This window comes from Papio anubis, chromosome 16, assembly GCF_008728515.1.
Source record: "Papio anubis isolate 15944 chromosome 16, Panubis1.0, whole genome shotgun sequence".
In the NCBI taxonomy this organism is placed as follows: domain Eukaryota; kingdom Metazoa; phylum Chordata; class Mammalia; order Primates; family Cercopithecidae; genus Papio; species Papio anubis.
In genome coordinates this window covers 62441164-62464286 of record NC_044991.1, presented here as the reverse complement: position 1 = coordinate 62464286, position 23123 = coordinate 62441164, and the positions used below count along the sequence as shown (strand labels likewise).

Genomic DNA, 23123 nt, shown 5'->3' with positions numbered 1-23123 from the left:
TGGCTATACTAGGAATATCAGATGTATTAGTAACTGGCCACTGATGACCCATCTGGTGGCTGTCTCTAGCTGCCACTGGAACTGGAATCTCTGAGTTGTGTTCACCCAGGACCACATTGGCATTTCTTAGTTCTGCCTCTGCAGATAGCCTGAGCTATGGGGCACAGGAAGGGGCAGCTACATTCATTCCGGTGTCTGTTCCAACCCAGTTAGGCACTGGAGTTGGATTGCTCTGTATTCTTATCTTGATCTCACTATTTCTTAGCTGTCTAGCTTTAACTTTCCCAAACATCAGATTCCTCTTCTCTAAAGCAGAGACAGTAACAGTTCCTGTCTCTTAGAGTCCTTGGGAAGGTTTAAGTGGCTAATGTGTAAAGTTGTAACACAGTTATTGGCACTTGGTAAATAATGAATGATGGGGTCCGTCTCCAGACTTGAATCACTTTGGGGCACCTGTAGACTGGTGAGAGGGCAGACTTAGTAGAGAAAATAGTATGTATGCTAAGTCTTCGAGGATAAGGAGTTAGCATCCCTTCCATCAGTGGATAAAGAAGAGAAGGATTCCTGGCAGCAGTGTGACTAAGAAATAGACGAGAACATGATGTATCTGTGCACATACTTTACTGACTGCAGGGTAAGGTACAGTAGGGAGGCAAGAGGAGGGGAGGCAGAAACAATGGCCAAGAGCAGATCACTAGAAGCCTTGCAGAGTTCACGGAGGAGTTAAAACTTGATCTCCCGTCAGTCCCTATATCCACATAGTCTGGTTCCTCTGTTAAGCAGTCACATAAATATCTTTAAGAGCAGCAACAGTGAAAAGGGGAAAGAGAGCAGCGAATTGGCCTCGAATGAACTGGCATCTCTTTAAAGCTAATATTCCTCCTTGAGAATGCTACTTTAATTAAACATGTGCCCTGCAAGATTCATTATTGCCTTACTTGTGTTCCCTGTTGGTTGTCTCATTCATTAATCTGCTGATTAGTAACCCTGAACTCTTGCATCCCCTCCTTTTTTTTTTTGCATTCCCTTTTTAATATACTATGCTGTTTCCCCTGGGACATAAACTCCAGGACCTGTCCCTGGCCTGCTCATGTTTGTTTTCTTTGCCCCTTGTGCCTGCCTCTGCTATAACATTTGTAGTATGTGTTAAGTAATCCTTAAGGTAACATTTTTATTATGTCATAAAAAGTGCATGGCAAATATATTATAACTCATGGACTTTGTTTAAAAATGAACGGATAATTTATTGAGTGTGTTACATGAGCCTCACTCCCCTCCCCATTTCAGCTGAGACCTGCTGCTCATTTAGCCGAGCCTCCTATTGAGTGCTCCCTCCCTGTGACATGCTGGGAAAGCAGGCCCATGGTTGGCTAGAAGTGACATCATAGTTTATGTACTCAATAAAAATTTAATTAAGTCATTACAGGAATTGCAGTCATCATTTAACCCTCTGATTTCTTCTGTTTAGTTTATTATTAAACATTCAGTAATACCAGTCACTGAATCCTGATGGCTTATAAAATATCTGCATGAATTTTAATGGCTTAAATAACTGGGAAAATATGAGTAACTGATATAAAAGGAACCTTTTCCTTGTGGCGTTGTATGTATGGGTTTTTATGAAAAGCAAAGCATTATGGAAAGGATGAGTTTAATAAGAGAACGGCCCAACGGCCGGGCGCGGTGGCTCAAGCCTGTAATCCCAGCACTTTGGGAGGCCGAGACGGGCGGATCATGAGGTCAGGAGATCGAGACCATCCTAGCTAATACGGTGAAACCCCGTCTCTACTAAAAAATACAAAAAACTAGCGGGGCGAAGTGGCGGGTGCCTCTAGTCCCAGCTACTCGGGAGGCTGAGGCAGGAGAATGGCGTGAACCCGTGAGGAGGAGCTTGCAGTGAGCTGAGATCTGGCCACTGCACTCCAGCCTGGGTGACAGAGCAAGACTCCGTCTCAAAAAAAAAAAAAAGAGAGAGAACGGCCCAACACTATCTGGGAGGAGTTTCTCTTCTGCTGGGTGCAGCTGTGTAGTCATGGGCAGAGTGCTCCATATGGTGTGATCTGGCAGTGGAGAGGCGGGGAACCTGCACACCAGCAACCAAAAACTTAAATGAGGGACTAAAATCCAGCAGGGATTCACCAGAGCGAATACCCCGCTCCCCTTGGCTGCTGAACTAGCTAGAAGGGCCCCGCCAAGTGAGTCCGGTAGTTGAGGAAGCTGCTGTCACTTGCCCTCACCTGTTGCCCTGCAGATCATGTGTCTGTACTGATTGCACTTTCACCCTCTTCCAGGAAGGGCCCTTTTCATGATCTAATCCAGCCTGGGTGATGATTTCTGAAAAGCATTTCTAGCTGTGGCAGCTTGCCATTGTCTCAGCTAGAGGTGAAGGGAGAGGCAGCTTACAGGTCACTGGAGTTAGAATATAGGACCAGAAGGTCAAGGAGCCTTGCTAGTAAGGAACTCTACTCTTGCGCTCTGTTTTTCCTGGGCAGTAGCCAACCAGAATGCAGGTGTATCCCAAGAGGAGAAAATGTGTTTGTATGTATGTGGGCCTTGCTGGAAAGCAAGAACTGAGGTTTGCAGATGAATGTGTTGGTGATCTCTGGAAATACCCTGCAGATGGTAAAGTAGGAAAAGCACTCACCCAGAAATCAGGTTCTAATCCTGGCTCTGACACTATGATGTGTGACCTTGAATAAGTCTCTTCTTTCTGGGTTTCAGTTCACCCTTTCCTCAAGGGTATTGAGCTAGGTAATCTCTGAGGGCCCTTCCTGCACCAGAGCTTAATGGTGTGATACATGACATAAACTAGCTCTGCTAGGCAGGTTCAGTGAATGTTTTCCTCTGAGAGATGCTCCTGCCTTACTGTTTGATACCTCTGACATTGTCCGTTATATTATTATGATATCGCTGCGATTATTCCTAACACAGGAGAACAACTCACGTGGGAGTAGGGAGAGCCTCCAAGTGTGGGTATCAGGAGGTTTGAGTTGTAGTCTCATCCTCACATGACAGAAGGAACGACCTCTAGCTCTGGCCTGTTTCTTGACTCTTCCCTTTACCCCAGCCCTTTCTGGAAGATGGGACAGTAGAAGTTTGGCAGTATATGTTTCTGAAATTCCAGAAACACGGAACGTATTCAGCAGGGGGAAAGAAAGAAAGAAGAAGAAGAGAACCCCCCAGAAAACTAGTTGGATAGAACATGCTGTGCATGGCGTAGTACACAGGCCCTTGTAAAAATTCAGTTACCAGCAAGCCTGTCTTAGCCCCTGCTCTGGGTTAGGCTCTGGACCAGATGATGGGGGGTGCTGAGATTAATCAGACATGGTTCCTATGACCTTTGAGTAGCTCCCAGACTAGTGGGAGAGACAGGTGCATAAGCAGCTCTAAACCGTGTGTGTACCCAGGGGAGAAAGTATGCCCAGAGAGCTGTGAGAACACCAAGGATGGATGGCTAATGTGGCCCTGGTTGAAGGTGTGTGGGATAGGTCATGGTTTGCACTCCTACTTACATCCAGTCTACATTTTCCAGCCTTGAGCTTCACAGTCCTTTCATTTTTGAAAATTATCCATGACTGTAAAGCATTGGAACTGGTTTTGGTTTTATGTAAACAAACCAGAAGTTATTACTTATAATTCCTTACATTTGCAGAGCATTCTGCAGTTTACCAAGGCTTTCAGCATACACACATTATTAAATTAATGAATGAATGCATGCTAATTCATGTGCTCTTCCAAACAGCCCTGTGTGTAGGGCATTTAAAAGAAAAGGGGCCAGGTGCAGTGGCTCATGCTTATAATCCCAGCACTTTGGGAGGTCAAGGCAGGCTGATCGCCTGAGGTCAGGAGTTTGAGACCAGCCTGGCCAACATGGTGAAACCCCATCTCTACTAAAAATACAAAAAAATTAGCCAGGCATGGTGGCGGGTGCCTGTAATCCCAGCTACTCGGGAGGCTGAGGTAGGAGAATCGAGAATCGCTTGAACCTGGGAGGCAGAGGTAGCAGTGAGCTGAGATCATGCCGCTGCACTCCAGCTTGGCCAACAGAGCGAGACTCTGTCTCAAAAAAAAAAAAAAAAAAAAAAAAAAGAAAAGAAAAAAAGAAATGGTCTCCAGTTGACTTGCTTAAGATAACATCCTGTGTACATAGCAAAACTGTCACTTGAACCCAGGTTTTCTGAGTCTAAATCCAGATCTCCCTTTCTGCATTTCTTCCCACTAGTTATGAGTCACAGGATAAAATCACTCAGTCTTTGATTTGTGACCCAAAGTAAAATTATCCTCCCAGAAGCAGAACCCTGGCAGACTGAAAGGAGCGTGGACTCTGGATTCAGACTAACCTGGATGCTGATCTCAGCTTTATCATGAATTTGCTCTGCGACACAAGGCATCACTTCACCCGGCTGAGTCTCTCACACAGTCACTTATAGTCTGAGTGACTGTAACACATCTACCTCTGAGTTCTGGTGATGATTAGAGGAGATAGTGTCCATAAAGCTCCGGGCCCATGACAGGTACTTCGTAAATGAGATGACCGTGGGCATGGTCACCATCAGAGTTGTTAAGCAAAAATCTTGTTCTCCATATAAAGTTCCAAATGCCTTTTGGCTGTTTCCAAAACCATCAGTTCAGATAGTCAGTGAGTCCTTACTCTGTGCTCTACATTGCACTGGCTTTCTGCTGGGATCCTGAAGAGGAATGAAACGTGGACCCTGCCTTACAGCATGTTACTGTCTGGAGGTCAGAGTTGTTCCCTATTGAAGGCATTCAGCGAACTTCACTCTGGGCCCTGAAGATCCTCCAGGCCAGGCTGTTCCCTGAGAGGAGAGAGGAGTTCTACCAGACTCTCAAGCATCTCACCATAATTGCATTTCTAAAACAGTCTCTGAGTTTTTGTTTGTTTGCTTGAGACAGACCCTCATTCTGTTGCCCAGACTGGAGTGCAGTGGCGTGATCTTGGCTCACTGCAGCCTCGGCCTCCCAGGCTCAAGTAATCCACCTCAGCCTCCCAAGTAGCTGGGACTACAGGCATGCACCACTACACCAGGCTAATTTTTGTATTTTTTTGTAGGGATGGGGTTTCACCATGTTGCCCAGGCTGGTCTCGAACTCCTGGGCTCAAGCAATCTGCCTGCCTTGGCATCCCAAAGTGCTGGGATTACAGGTGTGAACCACCACCCAGCCAAGATGATCTCTTAACTTTAAGATTCTTCTTGCTTCAGAGTTGCCCCTGCTTTGTTCTTCCCTCCTTTCCATAGCCTCAGAGGTCCCCCTTTTTCCTCAGCATGTCTCTCACAGTCCTGCCTCTCTCCCTCCTCTTCCCATCTCTGACCACTTCCTTCTCTTTGTTTTTTCATCACAACAAACTCTTGAGTGACCCTTAAGATGTCTCCTAACCTAGTCTCAACATACCTTTCCTGTGATCCTGCCCATTCACCCTCCCTGTCAGTGGCACCCTCCCTGTGCCAGTCATTTTCTTTCCAGCCTCTGCACCTTTGCACACCTCCTTCTGTCTAGAATGCTCTCTCTCCCTCCTCTGTCAAATTCCTCCTCCTCCAAGGTTCACTTAAATGTTACCTCCTGGAGAGCACTTACCAGCTCCCTCAAGCAAGTAAAACTAAAACCCATTTATCACTCAGCATGTTTGGAATAGGATTTGAGGCAACATGTTGCAGTGTAATTATTTTTTATATGCCTATTTTCCTACATTGGACTGAGCTCCTCCAATCAAGAAACCTTTTCTTATACTTGGTTCATAGGATCTAGCACAAAACTAAACATGTGTTTGGGGCTCAGTTCATTAAGCTGACTTGTATAACTTGAGATCAAAACCTAAAAGAAGTTGGCAAATTGGGGAGAATCCTGACAGGTCAGGGAATTGAGAATGGACCGGCAGCTTGACTTGTTAGTGGCTGTCTCTCTGTTCTACTAAGAGTCTGTGACAGCCAAGAGTCAAAGATCATACTTTTTGGGTTTTTTTCATTCTTTCTTTCATACTTTTGTTTTTGCCATTTGTTTCTGTAGGTTAATCCCTATATCCTGAAGAAGAACATGATCCTCATGACAAATCATTTCTATGCAGCGATCTTGGGATATGATGAGGTAAGATCATTTACCAAGGCTTAGGCAGAACAGTGGCCTCCCCCAGCGAAAGCTTTTGATGAGAGCCTCTGAGGGAAGCTGCAGGGACCGTTGTTACTGGCTACCACCATGGCGTAGTATTTATTTCTTCATATTCATCAACTGGGCAGCGAGAATGAATATGCTCAGCATGTTTGGGAAACATGCCACATGTCTGGGAAAGAAGGCAGTATTTAATATGGTCAAACCATTCAACTGGCATTTGTTGAGTGACTGCTGGGTGCTGGATGGAGGGACAGAGGCAAATGAGACACTGTCTTAGCCCCATGTGCTCCCAGAGAGAGGAGGACATTCATGTAAACAGCGTGGTCTGCCAGGCAAAGTATACACTTTTTTTTTTTTTTTTTTTTTTTGCTGTAATTATGAAAGCAATACATACTCATTTTAAAAGTTTGTAAAACTGGCCGGGCGCAGTGGCTCCCAGCACTTTGGGAGGCTGAGGCAAACGAATCACTTGAGGTCAGGAGATCGAGACCAGCCTGGCCAACATGGTGAAACCCCATCTCTACTAAAAATAGAAAAATTAGCCGGGTATGGTGGTGGGTGCCTATAATCCCAGCTACGCCAGAGGCTGAGGCAGGTTAATCGCTTGAACCTGGGAGACGGAGGTTGCAGTGAGCCGAGATCATGCCTCTGCACTCCAGCCTGGGTGACAGAGTGAGACTCTGTCTCAAAAAAAGATAAATAAATAAAAATAAAAGTTTGTAAAGCTGTACATAAATGGTTGAAGTAGAAATTAGAAGACCTGGCTGGGCACGGTGGCTCACGCCTGTAATCCCAACACTTTGGGAGGCCGTGGCAGATGGATCACCTCAGGTCAGGAGTTTGAGATCAGCTTGACCAACGTGATGAAACCCCGTCTCTACTAAAAATACAAAAATTAGCAGGGCATGGTGGCATGCGCCTGTCATCCCACCTGTTTGGGAGGCTGAGGCACGAGAATCGCTTGAACCTGGGAGGCGGAGACTGCAGTGAGCTGAGACTGTGCCACTGCACTCCAGCTTGGGCGACAGAGTGAGACTTGGTCTCAAAAAAAAAAAAAAAAAAAAAAACCACGAAATGAGAAGACCTGTTTCCTACCCTGCTCCAGACAAAAACTTAATTCCTAGTTTATTGGATGTCCTTCCAAATGTTGTCTGTGCATAGACAAGCACCTTTATCTTTTCCTTCTTTATGCAACTGGAGTTACACTAGACACATGATTCTGCAACTTGCTTTTTTCACCGAAGTGTGTATCTTGGGTGTCCTTCCACATCAGGACATTTGGATCTATCTCATCTTTTTTAAAAAATTGTAAAATATGCATATCATAAAATGTACAATTTTAACTATTTTTAACTGTATGGTTTAGTAGCATAAAGTACATTCCCATTGCTTTGCACCATCACCACCATTCATCTCCAGAGCTTTTCCATCTTCCAAGCTGAAACTCTGTCCCTATTGAACAATAATTATTCCCTCCTTCCCTCATATCCCCTAGCAACCACCATTCATTTGACTTTATGCCTCTGTGAATTTGACTACTGTAGATAATTCATGTAAGTAGAATCATACAATTTTTGACCTTTTGTGACTGGCTTATTTCACTTAACATAATGCCCTCGAGGTTCATCAATCTCATCTTTTTTCTCCCCAACATTTATTGTGGAGATTTCAAGCATGTAGAAAGAATGGTGTAATGAACACCTGATATTTTAAACTAACCAGATGCTTTTATACTGATTTTATGGTTACCTCCAGATTTAATGCAAGCATGACCCCTCCTGGGAGGCAGTTCCCTGTACTTGCTGTGGCTCAGCTCATTCCATCCTCCCTGCACTCTCACAGTGCTTACTATATTCACATTATCTGTCACCCTGGCTGGGTGGGGATTTCTTTTTGGGTAGTGGCAATGCCTACTGTGTTTGCATTTATGTGGCCTGACATAGTGCTTGGCATGTGATAGTCACCGAGTGAGAAATGCACAAAAGGACAAAAGTAAGAAACTGGAGTTCAGATTGGAGGAAATGTTACCAGCCTGAAGATCATAATTAAAGCCAGGAGGCAAGCTTACAAAAAAAATCCAGTTAAATGATTTGGTTAGGGTCATAGGACCAGTTAAAATAGGGTCTCCTGATTCCTGTTCTCTTAGATATCCTGAATTAGAAGGAAGCATTTAGATTGCATACTATACACATCATTAACTTAACATGAGCCTTTGGTGGTTATGGGATGGGAATTGAGAATTATTGCTCAAGTGTACATATCTTTTTTTTTTTTTTTTTTTTTTTTTTTTTTGAGACGGAGTTTCACTCTTGTTGCCCAAGCTGGAGTGCAATGGCACAATCTTGACTCACCGCAACCTCCGCCTCCCAGGTTCAAGCAATTCTCCTGCCTCAGCCTCCCGAGTAGCTAGGATTACAGGCATGCACCAACACGCCTGGCTAATTTTGTATTTTTAGTAGAGGCGGGGTTTCTCCATGTTGAGACTGGTCTCGAACTCCTGACCTCAGGTGATCCGCCTGCCTCGGCCTCCCAAAGTGCTGGGTTTACAGGTGTGAGCCACCACATCTGGCCTACATATCAATTATAAAAGAGGACGAATTGTAATTATAGAAGCCTTACTATATAGAAAAGGATGAGGCTTAGGAGTGAAGAACTACACCTCTCTATGAGCCTTTGTTTATGGTCTTTATTGCAGGTGGCTCTGTTGGCTCAGTCGATCCTTTCATCAATATTAATAAAAATGTACCGAATTGTTTGTTCCCAGTCCCCCATCCAGTCCATTCTGGCAGAGCCATTTTACCCAACTGTGCCTGACCACAGGAGTCACCTGGAGTGCTTTTAAAAATCTAAATCTTTATCACCTCTCTGAAGATTCCAATTCAGTAGGAGTGCTGCCTGGTGGTTCAATATGTCACTCCAAGGTGACTTTTAAGAGCAGGAAATTTGGGGAAATATACTAATAACCTGGGACACTTTTTAGAAATATCAGTGTCTGGGTCCTATCCCCCAAAGTTCTGATTTAACTGGTGGAGGTGGACATCTGTAGTTGTAAAAGTTCCCAGGTGATTTTAATGTGCAATTCTAGAAGTTTTTCCTATATTTTAATGTGCCTGTGAGTCACCTAGAGGACCTACGTACAATTCAGATTCTGACTCAGCAAGTCTGGGGTGGGGCCTGAGATTCTGCATTGCTAACGGCTGCAGGTGATCGGGGTGCAGCCATTTCACAGACCACACTTGGAATCACAAGGTTCTAGAGCTATTTGATACTAAACACATGCAACTATTTTGACTTAATTAAATAAAATGGAAAATTCAGATCCTCAGATACTCAGTTACTATATGTGGCTACTGTCTTGGACAGTGCAGATACAGAACAGTTCCATAATCAGAAAAAGTTCTGTTGGACAGCGCTGTTGTACAGCAGCCTTTTCCTAGAATCTTGCTTGGATTCTTCCCCCTCACTGGATGCTCTGGGAACCTCCCTGTTTCCTATGACATTAGGTCCAAATTGCTCCCTGAACTTCCAGGCCTTCTGTGAACTGTTGCCATTGCTATGTGCCCTATTTACGTTTATATTTCTTGTGCTCTCTCTTAGGCTGTTTGCCGTACTGCCCCATAGATATGCTGTGTCTGACTGAGACTCTACCTAAAACGAGGGGTTGAGGGCAGTAGCTGAGTCTTGGTCGGCTTTAGGCCCTGGTTCAGGACCTGGCGTACCTTGTAGGCACTCCCTCTGTAAATGTTTTGAACATTTTCTCTTGCTTAGAATAATCTGCAGCTGGCCAGGCACAGTGGCTCACGCCTGTAATCCCAGCACTTGGGGAGGCCGAGGTGGATGGGGCCGTACCAAGAGTCATTTAGGTTGGGGTTTCGACTAACATGGTGAAACCCGCCTCTACTAAAAAAAAAAAAAAAAAGCCAGATGCAGGGAGCGGGCACTCAGGAGTTCAGTTATTTCCTCGAGGCTGAGGCAGGAGACGAGCGGATCCCAGGAGGCGGATAGTAGTGTTGATCACATCTCCAGGCTAACAGAGTGAGATTCCCGGCTCAAAAAATAAAAAATAAAAATCTTCAGCTTTACAAATCCTCCCTTTTTTTTGAGACATGTCTCTCTCTGCTGCCAGGCTGTAGTGCAGTGGTGTGATCTCGGCTTACTGCAACCTCCGCCTCCCGGGTTCAAGGGATTCTCCTGCCTCAACCTCCCAAGTAGCTGGGACTACAGGCAGGTGCCACTGTGCCCGGCTAGTTTTTTTTTGTATTTTTAGTAGAGACGGAGTTTCACCATGTTGGCCAGGATGGTCTCGATCTCTTGACCTTGTGATCTGCCCGCCTTGGCCTCCCAAAGTGCTGGGATTACAGGCGTGAGCCACCATGCCTGGCTCAATTCTCCCAATTCTTAAAGGCCCACTTCTTCAGAAAGGTTTCCCTGACCTCTCTGGCTGTCTTGTGTTTTTACTGTGAATTTCAACACCCATCCATCTATTCATTATCCATTTAACAGGTAGCTTTTGAGTGTCTACCATGTGTGATACATGAAAATACATTGGTGCATAAAACAAACATTGTCTGGCTCTTTCCCACTGGAGCTTACCTTCTAATTGAGAGACATAGTAAACAAGTAACAGATAAACAAGCAATAAATATCTAACTACAGTAAAGTGCAGTGAGAGAGAATAACAGGGGGAATGACTTAGTGTGGACCAGGAAGGTCTCTCTGAGGAGTTGTCATAAAAGCTAAGACTGTAGAACAAGGAGGCAGCCATGTAGAGTATAGCTGAGTCTCACTCTGCAGCTTGGCATGTGTTCATTCTCCAGGATATTACTCTGTGCTGCTGTTAGATGTGCACTGATTTTGTCCCTTCAGCTAGATTGCAAGTTCCCTGAGAGTTCAGACCATATTGCGGTGACTCTTGTGTTCCTGTCATTATGCTGAGCACATAGTGATGTCAAATCAATCTTCACTGAGTGGAACTCTGCCACTCTAAACCCTTAATCAGAACCAGAACCCTCCAAAACCAAAACAATCCCCTTGGCTTCCTCTCAGTTACTCTAGACCTAGGTGTCTTAATTTCTGAAGGATGCTTTGTTGTGTTGTGAGGGAAAACAAGTAGGCACCCGATTAGATTGGGTGGAAATTATAGTGTGTCCTCATGTTTGGTTCCCAGGACCCTTCTTCCTTTTCTGCTTTCTTAGTTTGAAATATACACCTTCAGATTAGTCTCTCATTTGTTTTCACTGCCTTACGCTAGCAGCGTGGTGGGAAGAAGGCTGATGTTGTGTTCTTTAATTTATTCAGCCATTCTTTTTTTTTTTTCTGAGACAGGGTCTCACTCTGTTGCCCAGGCTGGAGTGCAGCAGTGTGATCGCAGCTCACTGTATCCTCAACCTCCCCGGGCCCAGGTGATCATCCCGCCTCATCCCTCCCGAGTCAACTCGTGTGCCACCATGCCTGGCTAATTTTTATATTTTTTGTGGAAACAATTTCACCATGTTGTCTGAGCTGGTCTTGAACTCCTGGGCTCAAGTGATCCACCCAGCTTGGCCTCCCAAAATGCTGGGTATTCAGCCATTCTGATTGCTCTCCCACTCTATGCCAGGTTCTGTGTTCTGACTAGAGTGGGTCAGTCACCATCCCCCACCTCATCATTGCATGCTAGTTCTAGTTCAGTCATCAGTTAGCTAGTCTCTAAGCCTCAGTTTACTTATCTTTCAAATGGGGATACAGGCCAGGTGCGGTGGCTCACGCCTGTAATCCCAGCACTTGGGAGGCCGAAGCGGGCAGATCACTTGAGGTCAGGAGTTCGAGACCACCCTGGCCAACATGGTGAAACCCCGTCTCTACTAAAAATACAAAAAATTAGCCGGGTGCAGTGGCGCATGCCCATAGTCCCCAGCCACTCGGGAGGCTGAGGCAGGAGAATCACTTGAACTTGGGAAGCAGAGGTTGCATTGAGCCAAGATCACGCCACTGCACTTCAGCCTGGGTAACAGAGTGAGACTCCATCTCAAAACAAAGCAAAGCAAAGCAAATGCGAATATCTGTTCTACTTGGCATACATAATCATTAGGAGCCAGGTGTGTGAAGGAACCCTAACAGTCTGGAACAGTTGGGTTGTTCTCACTATTAGTGAGTCCTGAGTCATCCTTTTCTTTCTGATGGCTCAGGAATTCCTGATTATGGAGTTGCCCCTTCCCAGCCATCTCACCCGCTGCTAAAGTTGCCTATTTTCCCATCCTGAGCTCTGCCCATTCTCCAGGTCCTCATAACACCCACTCCCAATCCCATTCCTTTCTGCACAGCACATGTGGGTTGCTGCCAGCAGTGCTCTGGCACGTGCGCAGGCACAGTAGACACAGGCATGCTGTTGTGCTAGCAAATCGTTTGCAGAAGGGTGATGTGCCTGAGCTTGTCCTCTGCTCCTTTCCCCATCTGCCAAAAGAAGCCAGTTTTCCTGACTCAGCCATTGTGCCAAGACAGTCCTAAGCTGTGGAACTGTAAGGAGTGTTTATCAGAGAGCATTTGGAACAGGTGGAATGTTTTTCTACCAAACTGTCAGCACCCCATACTGGACATGGCCCTTCCTGGCAGCAGGCCTGGAGCCAGACCTCATATACCACAATGCCCAAGAGGACAGACCACAATATAATGTCAAATAAAGTGATCCTGGGTCTTTGCGTAATGTTTACCACTTACAGAGCCATTCATGGCCAGTATCTCTCACTTCTCACAGCTCTGTGGGATGGGTATTATTAGGCTTGTTTAACTCATGAAAAACTGAGGCTCAGGAATGGCTAATAGCTTCTCAAAGGCCACACGGCCATCAAATGACAGAGCTGGCATTTGAACTCTGTGCTCTGGCTCCCAGACCCCACTGTTTTGACTATATCCCAGCTGTCTGCCAAAGCATACTCCTAATCTTTGTATCCAACAGATTACACTTAACAAGTAGTTCAAGAATGCTGTAAGTAGAGCAGGTAACTTCATCTGTTTTTAAGAAGTACAAGATTGAGACTTTGGTTTAGTCAACTGCCACCATCACTGATCTTGGCAGAGGTGGAACTAGGACTTGATCTGCCTTCTGACTTCAAGTCAGCACATCGATTCTACACACTACCTTGACACCTGGACACAGCAACTTCTCAGGGCCTGCTCCATCAGTCACCTTCACCCCAGGAAGCAAGACTCTCAACCCTCCCTCCTCTAGAGGTCCAAGCTAGAAAATGTCCTTAGCTGGTGGCTGGGGCTCTCATTTTGCTCTGTAATCTTTGAGCTTCCCAACAGAAGTCTCCTCTGTGCCAAAAGAGGCAGTGTTAGGCACACACACACATGCAGGCTCTGAGCCTGGCCCTCTGTGGCCCCAGCAATCCTGCTGAACATCCTGTTCCTCTACTTAGGGAGAGGCTGGGCCCGGAGTTGGGTAACAGTGAAGACAAGGTAGCTGGCTCCCTTCCCCAAAGAGCCAGTTGCCTTGCAGATATATGTCCTTGGACCAAGCAAGAAGGCACAGTCCATGCCCACCTCCATTCCTGGGAGAAACATACATTCACAACATTCCCAGCCCGTGCCCTGTGGACAGCAAGGGGAGCATTGCTGCTACTGTTTCTCTTCTTGGCCTCTCAAGCGTTGCCTGGGCCAGGCGCAGTACGGAGTAGAGGGAGCTGTGCCTGAGTCCCCACTCTGCATCACCTAACTAGTAGCTTGGCCCCTCTGGACCCCCTGTTCTCCCTCTGTATGTAATAAAATGAAGGGACTGGGCCAGATGCCCTTGTAAGACCCCTTCCACCTCTACTGTGTGACTACCCCATTTTCCTCATGTGTGGAGGGTCCTTCTGAGCCGGTGCCATGGTTGCTAGCATGTTCACAGTATCCCTAGCGTCTGTGTCCTGGCTCTGTGGATCCCTCCGGAGACCATTGCTGTGCTGTGTGTTCCAGGGGATCCTTTCAGATGATCATGGGCTGGCCGCTGCCCTCTGGAGAACCTTCTTCAACGGGAAATGTGAAGACCCTCGACATCTTGAATTGCTGGTAGAGTATGTGAGGAAACAGGTGAGCGACCCTTTCCCTCCCCTCCCAATTCCTGGCAACAGTGGGCCCTCCTCTTGGGCTTTCAGGGGATCATGAGAGGTTGAGTTACCAAGGAGCAGTCTGAGAGAATTCTGACCAGATCACATCAGCTAGATGCTGAAGAAGGAGCGCCTTCTGTATGTCCAACCATGAACTGGGCCAGGGAGCGGGAAATGGGAAGAGAGAGAGAGAAAGAGGCATCAGGTAGTCTCCTGCCCTCAGGAACTTTGAGTCATTCATTCACTGTGCACCTCATTTCCTACTATGCGCCTGGTGCTATGCTAGCAGCTGGGCCCACAGAGTCCTGGCAGATATGAGCACTGGCAGCCGCCCACTGTGGACCCCTTCTCTACCCACTTGGATTTGTTTCCTGCTCCTGATTTCCAGCAGGACTGGGCAGCAGGCAGCATTTCACAGACAGCCTCTTCCTGCTAGATGCTCTCCATGGTCAAGCAGGGTCCCCCCACTTCAGTTTCTCACCCCTCTGGCTCCCCTGGGCTCCCCAACATCAAAGCTTCTAGGAGAAAGCTCTGCAGTGGGGGCTGCTTACCCACATAGCCCTTCTCAAGCCCAGGGAATTAATTCCTTGACCTCCCTGCCCTCAGATCTTATATTGATGGGAGACTTATACTTGATAGATGAGTGAGCTGACTGGCAGGGAAGAGGACATAGAGGCTCTTCCAGGGCCTCCCAGTGAGTCAGCCTGCACAGCTGCCCTAGGGCCCCAAGCTGCGTGATTCATGTGGCCACTGAGGCCTCAGCTGCCTCAGACAACTCAGGCTGTGTCATGAGTCACACCTTTGCTTCATGACCTGGCCCCTGGAGCTGAAGGGGTGTCACCCCACAGTTACTCTCTTGTTCACTTGTATCCATGGTCTTCAAGCCTCCAACAACCAGGAAAGGCAAGGCTGGAGCTCAGCTCTTGAGAAGACAGGGCTCATAGGACTAGCTTGTAAACTGCTGGAAAAACCACATACTGGGGCTCTGCAGACCCACAGGGTAGAGAATCCCAGGAGCCAGGACTCCTGTTTGACCACTCTTCAAATCTGCCAGAGCCAGGGAGAAGGCATGGCATGGCCAGAGGGCCCCACCCACGGAGAATTCTCATACTACCTGTTGACTGGCCTCACCCTCAGACAGGAGTAGCAATTCGCAAAGTAGATGCTGTGTTTTCTGAGACCTGCCCAGTATTTCCATCTGCCATGGTGGGCTTGTGCCAGAAGCCACAAGACACACCTGGGACTTCTCTGAGGGCCCTCTAGGAAGGGGCTGCCACAACCATTGTCCCTACAAGAGGTCCCACGTGGCCCCAGTGAGAGGCAGTGGAAAAACAGCGAAGGGGCTCTTGGGAAAGCAGGGAGCTTTGGTGGGGACCCAGTTATGTCGGCAAAACCTTTTGAGCACCTGCTGCTCCAGGCACTCTTGGGAAAGCAACGATTAATAAGACCCAGTCCTGCCCTCGAGGGGCCAGCTCATGGTTTGGTGAGGAAGCCCAGGCACATGGCTAACCCTGGAGTAAGCCAGCCCATAATGTGATACAGAGAGGGCAGAGTGCTGAAGGCCGGGAAAGGAAGAGCAGGAGCTGGACCTTGAGCAGACTGCTTGGTGTGGCCGATGGCCCAAGAGCCAACCACAGGTCTTGTTGAGATTTTCAACCCAGGAGGTGGGCAGAGTGGTGGCACTGGGGACAGAAATGGAGTCACTGTAAGGAGGAGTGGGCTTTAGGGAAGACATGGCAGGGCAGATGGGAATCCAGAGCTGAGGCGCGTGCGAGAGGCTGGGGTTGAGTTCAAGCGTCAGCAGCTGGAAGCAGAAGCAACCGGAATGGTGGATTCTTGGAAGGAGGAATGACCTAAAGCCTAAGATGAAGCCTCCTGGCCTTGCAGCAGTGGCTTCTCTGGATGATGACTATTTTAATGGCAGAGCTGTCTGCCCCTGCTGTCCTAGAGGGGTGATACTAGGGCCTACTGACCAGGGGCCCACTAGAGGACAACAGAGGCATACATATGCTTAAAGTGTGAGTGACTAGCACTGCATATATGAATCTCTTCATGTGTCCTGTGAGGTACGTGTTTCTATCCCCTCTCTCAGACAAAGGAACTTAAATCTCAGAGAGGGGAAGCGGCCACCCTGGATAGCAGCACTGGGAAGGGACAGAATCAGGACTCTCACGCGGCAGCTCTGGGGTGGACAGCATGGCTGTGTGTGCTGCAAGCCCTGACTTCCTGGCCTGCAGGAGCTGTCTAGGGAGGGCATGTAGGGGAGAAGTATCCTTGGGAGATGTGTGTCCATCTCCATTCAGAGGTGTGATAGGGAATTCCCTAACCGCCCCCCCCCCGCCACCCGCCCCACCCAGCTCCCCAGTGATTGCTTTCTCCAAACCACCTTAGTGAATTGATCTAGATCAGAGATGGCTTGGCCTGGGACCTGGGATGGTCAGAAACCCCCCTCATGCCCCGTCCCCTTCCTTCCTCTCCTCTGGGAGGCTGGTTCCTGATGCTGGCTCCTCACGTCTGTCCTGCTTCTGTTGCTTCCTCCTTCCCGCTCCTGTGGTTGCAGATGCAGTACCTGGATTCCATGAACGGGGAGGATCTGCTTCTGACAGGGGAGGTGAGCTGGCGCCCTCTAGTGGAGAAGAATCCTCAGAGCATCCTGAAGCCCCATTCTCCCACTTACAACGACGAGGGACTTTGATGGGCTGGGCCCTCTGCACGGCTGGCCAGCTGGCTTCGAGGAACCGCCAGGAGAGAAGTGCCTGTTGGTCCAGGACCCCGCAGAAAGTGGCCTGAACTGACCTCTGAACAGCATCTGTCAAATACCTGGCCCCATTTGTGTTGAGTTTCCTCTTAGTGTGCCCAGGAGTCTGATCTGCTGGGATACAGGGATGGGAGAACCCCTAGCTCTCCCACGTGTCCTCTCCCTCGGGAAGCCCCGAGTGAGAGTCCCCCAGCACACACTCCCCAACCCCCTCCAGCAACTACCTGTGACTGACAGCTTTTCCCAAAGGCGGAGGAAGGGATGGCGTAGGTTCAAAAGGGAAACCCCCCAGGGCCTGCTGTGGCCTAGGAGCGGATTGTAATGCTGCAGAGTCTGGATGGCGACCATGCGTTGTCCCTCGGCTTCCAGCCATGGGGTTGAGTTGGCCATTAAAAGAAACAGACTTCTCTCTACCATGGCCCTTCTTTATTCCAGGGACTTAGAAACTTGCCTGAGTTGGTGGCTGTGGTAGTGAGGGCACCGCCCAGCTCAGTTAGTGATGGAGAAAGGGAAGAGGCTGGGATGGTCTCTGCTGCTGCTCTTGCCTCTAGTTCATGGAGATGTGTCTCTGTTCAGGCCAAGGCACAGCCAGCCAGGCCCCTCGTCTGGGACCCAGGAGGCCTCTGATGACCAAGGGCTTTCACATCCTACGTCATTTGGAAGGAGGCCTTGAGAACAAAGTCACCTTTGTCACAGTGAACTGAATGAGGAACATGCTGTCTCCTCTCTTGGCCTCCCCTTTCATGAGATATTAGGGAGAAGAGAACATTCCTCCTGGCTTAGTTGTAGCAGACCCAGACCTGTGCCCAGCTTTGGGCCCCCTTCCCAACTTCTGAAGCACGTGCTGTAGAGCCACCTTGGTCTGAGCACCTGAGGACCAGCCCCTCCTCCCTCAGTGCAGGTCATCTCTTGGGGGATTTTCTTAAAGTGAAGAAAGGGAGTGGGGAACCATATTGCCCCTTCCTCCCCCATCAAACTTCCTTCATTTAACTTGCTATAAAATGAGTCATATAAAGAAACTCTATATGGGTGAGGTATATCCCACTTCTGTGAAAACATTACAAATCAAACCGCCTTCTCTCAGTTTATTTAAGATGCTTTTGTTGCGAGCGGAGCTCTAGAGTGAAGCCTCCTGTGTGTGTGTGAGATAATAACACCTTGTAACTCATTACAGCTGGGCACTATTTACATAAACCAGAGCTGAGCCAGGCAGGAATTTGCTGATTAATTTATTTTTAATGGAGTGAAGTATACCATGCACCAAAATAAACTTTACTGTGTGTACCTAACTGCTCCTGGAATGGATGGAAAAATTAATGGAACAGATTTTGGCTCCCAACTCTACACATTAATTCATATATAAAAGTTATTTGAGCATTAACCCATTTGCTGCCCAGGGTAGCTCCCCAGCCACAGATCCCAGCCCATGGCACCAGTTCAGCTACCGGGCTTGCTTTAGAATCCTGGAAGCTCAGATTTGGAAGGAACTTGAAAGGTCATTGGGTCCAGCCCTGGTCCAGCACCTGACTCCCCTTCTTAGCATCCCGGTCAGCCAGTGTTCATGCAGGCCCTGGGTGAATCCCTCCAGCAGCTGACGGTCCCTGCCTAGAGAGCTAGTCCTGTCTGCTCAGGACTTTGTGGTCGTGAAGCACAGTAACCTGCAGTATGGAGCTGCCTTTGAAGGAGCGAGATTGGATCTGTCATGTCTGATGTCGGTGAGCCCTCACTTCCTGGCCGTCAGCACCTGCCCTGACTCTGCCAACCCCCTCCCCTTAAGATCTATTCCAGGCTCCTTGGAGGCTGTCTTTATTCTTGGTTTGGCCTCTGCCTCCATTCCTGGTTTTATGATTCTACCCATCTTTTCTCTGAGCACACTGAACCTTTTGGGGTTACCTGGAGAGATCATGCTATGTGTCCTCTACCTAGAACCTTCGTCCCTCTCTCTCCTGTCCCCTCCAGGTACAGGCACACTATCTGTGCTGCTCCCCACATGGTTCTCTGCTCTGGAGCACTCACCTTTTCATTTTTGTAGAGACAGATTCTCACTATGTTGATCTTCCCACTTTGCCTTCCCAAAGTGCTAGGATTATAGGCATGAGCCACCGCACCTGGCCCTGATAGCACTTACCTTACCATGTTGAAATGATTTTTTTACCCACCTCCTACACTGTACTGTGAGCCGCCTCAGTGTGGAGTGGACACTGTGTTTGTGTTGGTCACCGTTGTTTTTCCAGTTCTCAGCCGAATGCCTGGTTCATTATCAGCATCAGTATATACTTGGATCAATGAAATAATGAATGTGTGACTAAATCACCAAGTGTTATCAGTACAACCCCAACCAAAAAGCCCCCTTCTGGGCCGGGCACGGTGGTTCATGCCTGTAATCCCAGCACTTTGGGAGGCCGAGACGGGCGGATCATGAGGTCAGGAGATGGAGACCATCCTGGCTAACACGGTGAAACCCCGCCTCTCCTAAAAATACAAAAAACTACCCGGGCGTGGTGGCAGGCGCCTGTAGTCCCAGCTACTCGGGAGGCTGAGGCAGGAGAATGGTGTGAACCCAGGAGGTGGAGCTTGCAGAGTGAGCTGAGATCGCAGCACTGCACTCCAGCCTGGGCAACGGAGCAAGACTCCGTCTCAAAACAACAACAACAACAAAAAACAAAAAGCCCCCTTCGGGACCATTCTCAGTGTGACCCATACAGTTCCACTTAACAATATTGAGTACTTCCTTTGGTCTTAGCATAGGAACCAAAATGGAAAGTTCTTTCCATAGCTAAATGTTTTTCTAATGTAAATCATTATTGTACGAAACAAGGGAAGGACACAATTTCTTGCCTTCAGGGAGCCTCCTTTGTAGGAATGATTTTGTCATTTATTAATATTTGTATTCTGTATTCTTCCAGAAAAGATCACAGCAAATTAAGAGACATAGTTCATAATAAAATTGTAGGCTGGGCGCAGCGGCTCATGCCTGTAATCCTGACACTTTGGGAGGCCGAAGTGGGCAGATTGGTTAAGTCCAGGAGTTCGAGACCAGCCTGGGCAATACAGTGAGACCTTGGCTCTACAAAAAATGAGCTGGGTGTGGTGACGTGAGCTTGTAGTCCCAGCTACTCAGGAGGCTGAGGTAGGAGGATCACCTGAGCCTGGGAGGTGGGGGTTGCAGTGAGCTGAGATTGTGCCACCACACTCCAGCCTGGGTGACAGAGAGGACCCCGCAAAAAAAAAAAAAAAAAAAAAAAAAAAAAAACCTTAAAGTTTAAAAGATCAGATCCAGGTATTGGGAGGGAAAAGAGGGAAAATAATTATGTTCGAAAACCTGGACTGCTAATGAGCAACTTTCATATGACTTTTTAAAAATTTTATAAAATACTGTAAATGCATTGTCTCACAACAATCAGGTAAAACAGGTGTTATCCTCATCATTTTTATTATCCCTTTAACACAGGTGAGGGAACTGAAGCTTAAGAGGGGCCTAGAGAGAGTGATCGAGGTTACGAAGGGGCCAAGAGTGCTCCAGCCCACGACAGACCCTGGGGCCCCTGCTTTGTCCTCATGTCACACTGCCTCCCTCCCCCAGGTCAACCAGGAGATTTGCAACTGAGTATGAGGTCTTGCTCTGAGCTTCCTGGTCAAAGGTGGAAAGTGGAAAGCCCTAAGGTTATAGAGTTCCCATTGTCACAGAAAAGGAAGTGTACTTACTCATCAGAAGAAACATACATCTTACTCTTCAAAGAAGACTGTATTATAGAGGTTTTCAAATGAGAAGCACTGAACAGTGTAGTGAACAGTACCACTAAGATTTATGTTTTACCTAAAAATTTGAAAAAATAAATCATCGCTATTTCTTCCGATGAGAAACAGCCAAGAGTGTTCCAGCCCACGACAGACCCCCGTGGGGGTCTGAAGAGGGTGGAGCCTGAAGAGGGTGCAGTCACGGAGCTCACTGGGGCCCAGAGATGGCGACGTCTGGCAGAAGAATCCTCTTTAGAAAAGAAGAATCCTCTCTGTGTTATCTCTTCTCCTCTCTTCTCTTCTCTTCTCTTCTCCCTTTCCTTTCCCTTGCCTTTCCTTTCCTTTCCTTCTTCCGATGAGAAATAGCGATGCTATACAAGACGGGGTGAATCTTAAACTGCGGTTGAAGCCCAGGTCGCACTTCAGCCGGCATCTTTTGAGTTTTTCCTCCGTGCCAGGCTTGCTTGGTATTTTCACTTGTCACCTCACTCGCCGCCTTGCAGGTGAGGATTCTTAAGCTCGTGTTCCAGGAGGGAGATGCCCAGATGTACCCTGTATAGTGGCTCTGACCCAGTCCACTGCTTAAGGAGGTGGGAAAACGGGAATTGAGGACTAGCTGTCCAGGTGAAGGCACAGAACAGGAAGCTCTTCAGACTGTTGAGTTAGCTGCTAAGGGAAGGAAGGGTTGCAGAGGTCAGGAGGGACCATGAGTAGGGGTAGCACAGATCACACATCAGCTGCCAGGCAGCAGGGAGCCACTGTGCGCATTCTTGGTAAAGACTGGGGCGTGATGGCAGTGGAGAGACAGTGGTACCAGGATGGATTGGCTCTGTCAGGAAGGGAGTTTAGCCATCTGGGCTTGAGATGCTGGGGGTGACAAATGGAATTCAAAGGGAAGCTCAAACCCCAGAGACGGCCGGGCGCGGTGGCTCAAGCCTGTAATCCCAGCACTTTGGGAGGCCAAGACGGGCGGATCACAAGGTCAGGAGATCGAGACCATCCTGGCTAACCCGGTGAAACCCCGTCTCTACTAAAAAATAGAAAAAACTAGCCGGGCGAGGTGGTGGGCGCCTGTAGTCCCAGCTACTCGGGAGGCTGAGGCAGGAGAATGGCATAAACCCGGGAGGCGGAGCTTGCAGTGAGCTGAGATCTGGCCACTGCACTCCAGCCTGGGTGACAGATCGAGACTCCGTCTCAAAAATAAATAAATAAATAAATAAACCCCAGAGACACTTCTGAGAAAAAACTCACCAGGACTTGAGGCATAACGTGGAGCCTGAAGAGGGTGCAGTCATGGAGCTCACTGGGGCCCAGAGATGGTGACTTCTGGCAGAAGAATCCTCTCTGTGTTGTGTCTTTTCTTTTCTTTTTTCTTTTTTGAGATGGAGTTTTGCTCCTGTTGCCCAGGCTGGAGGGCAATGGTGCGATCTCAGCTCACTGCAACCTCCAACCTCCGCCTCCCAGGTTCAAGTGATCCTCCTGCCTCAACCTCCTGAGTAGCTGGAATTACAGGCACCCACCACCACGCCCTGCTAAATTTTTTTGTATTTTTAGTAAAGACGGGGTTTCGCCATGTTGATCAGGCTGGTCTCGAACTCCTGACCTCAGGTGATCCGCCCACCTCAGCCTCCCAAAGTGCTGGGATTACAGGTGTGAGCCACCGTGCCCCGCCATGTGCTGTGTTTTTTCAAGTGAAAATTACGGCACTCTCTGAACTAGGCAGGGCAGGGATTGCTGCATCCATGACGCAATAGGGAAATAGGCTCACTGAGAAGAATCCACTTGCTGGTGCAAGCTGACCCTGCAGCAAAAGCTGAACAGTCATTTTTTCTGGGTTCCACTCCATTGCTTTTGGTGCACCTTGGTTGCATCTGTGGGGAGCCAGTCTGGTGGCAGATGGACTTCAGATGCTAGAGATGCTCCAGGGAGGGCAAGGGCATGGGGCAGGAAGGACCTTGGTGAACCTCAGGATTGACCTCGGGGATGAAGGATGTTGGCCTTGTCTTGGGTTTAGAAATCCTGAAGTTGAAGGCCGGGTGCGGTGGCTCACGCCTGTAATCCCAGCACTTTGGGAGGCTGAGGCGGGCGGATCACCAGGTCAGGAGATTGAGACCATCCTGGCTAACACGGTGAAACCCCATCTCTACTAAAAAAAAGATACAAAAAAAATTGGCTGGGCGCAGTAGTGGGCGCCTGTAGTCCCAGCTACTGGAGAGGCTGAGGCAGGAGAATGGCGCGAACCCGGGAGGCGGAGCTTGTGGTGAGCCGAGATCGCGTCACTGCACTCCAGCCTGGGTGATAGAGCGAGACTCCATCTCAAAAAAAAAAAAAAAAAAAAAAGCAAATAGGAAGAAAGAAAGAAATCCTGAAGTTGATGAGCCCCTGAAGGTGAGGGCAACCTCGAGACTGGGTTGGGAGTGCAAGGAGCACTCACA

General features: G+C 48.2%; 1 protein-coding gene across 3 annotated transcripts in view; it reads left to right on the top strand.

Moving 5' to 3' along the window:
- UQCC (ubiquinol-cytochrome c reductase complex chaperone, CBP3 homolog) overlaps nucleotides 1–18239 on the top strand; it is a 108339-nt gene extending 90100 nt beyond the window's left edge. The window contains exons 9-11 of one of the 3 annotated variants that reach the window (XM_021944139.1): nucleotides 6025–6102; nucleotides 14062–14175; nucleotides 16753–18239. In XM_021944139.1, the coding sequence (XP_021799831.1) occupies nucleotides 6025–6102; nucleotides 14062–14175; nucleotides 16753–16887 (327 nt within the window). In that variant the 3' untranslated portion in view covers nucleotides 16888–18239. 3 annotated transcript variants of the gene reach the window in all.
- The last annotated feature ends 4884 nt before the right edge of the window (nucleotides 18240–23123 follow it).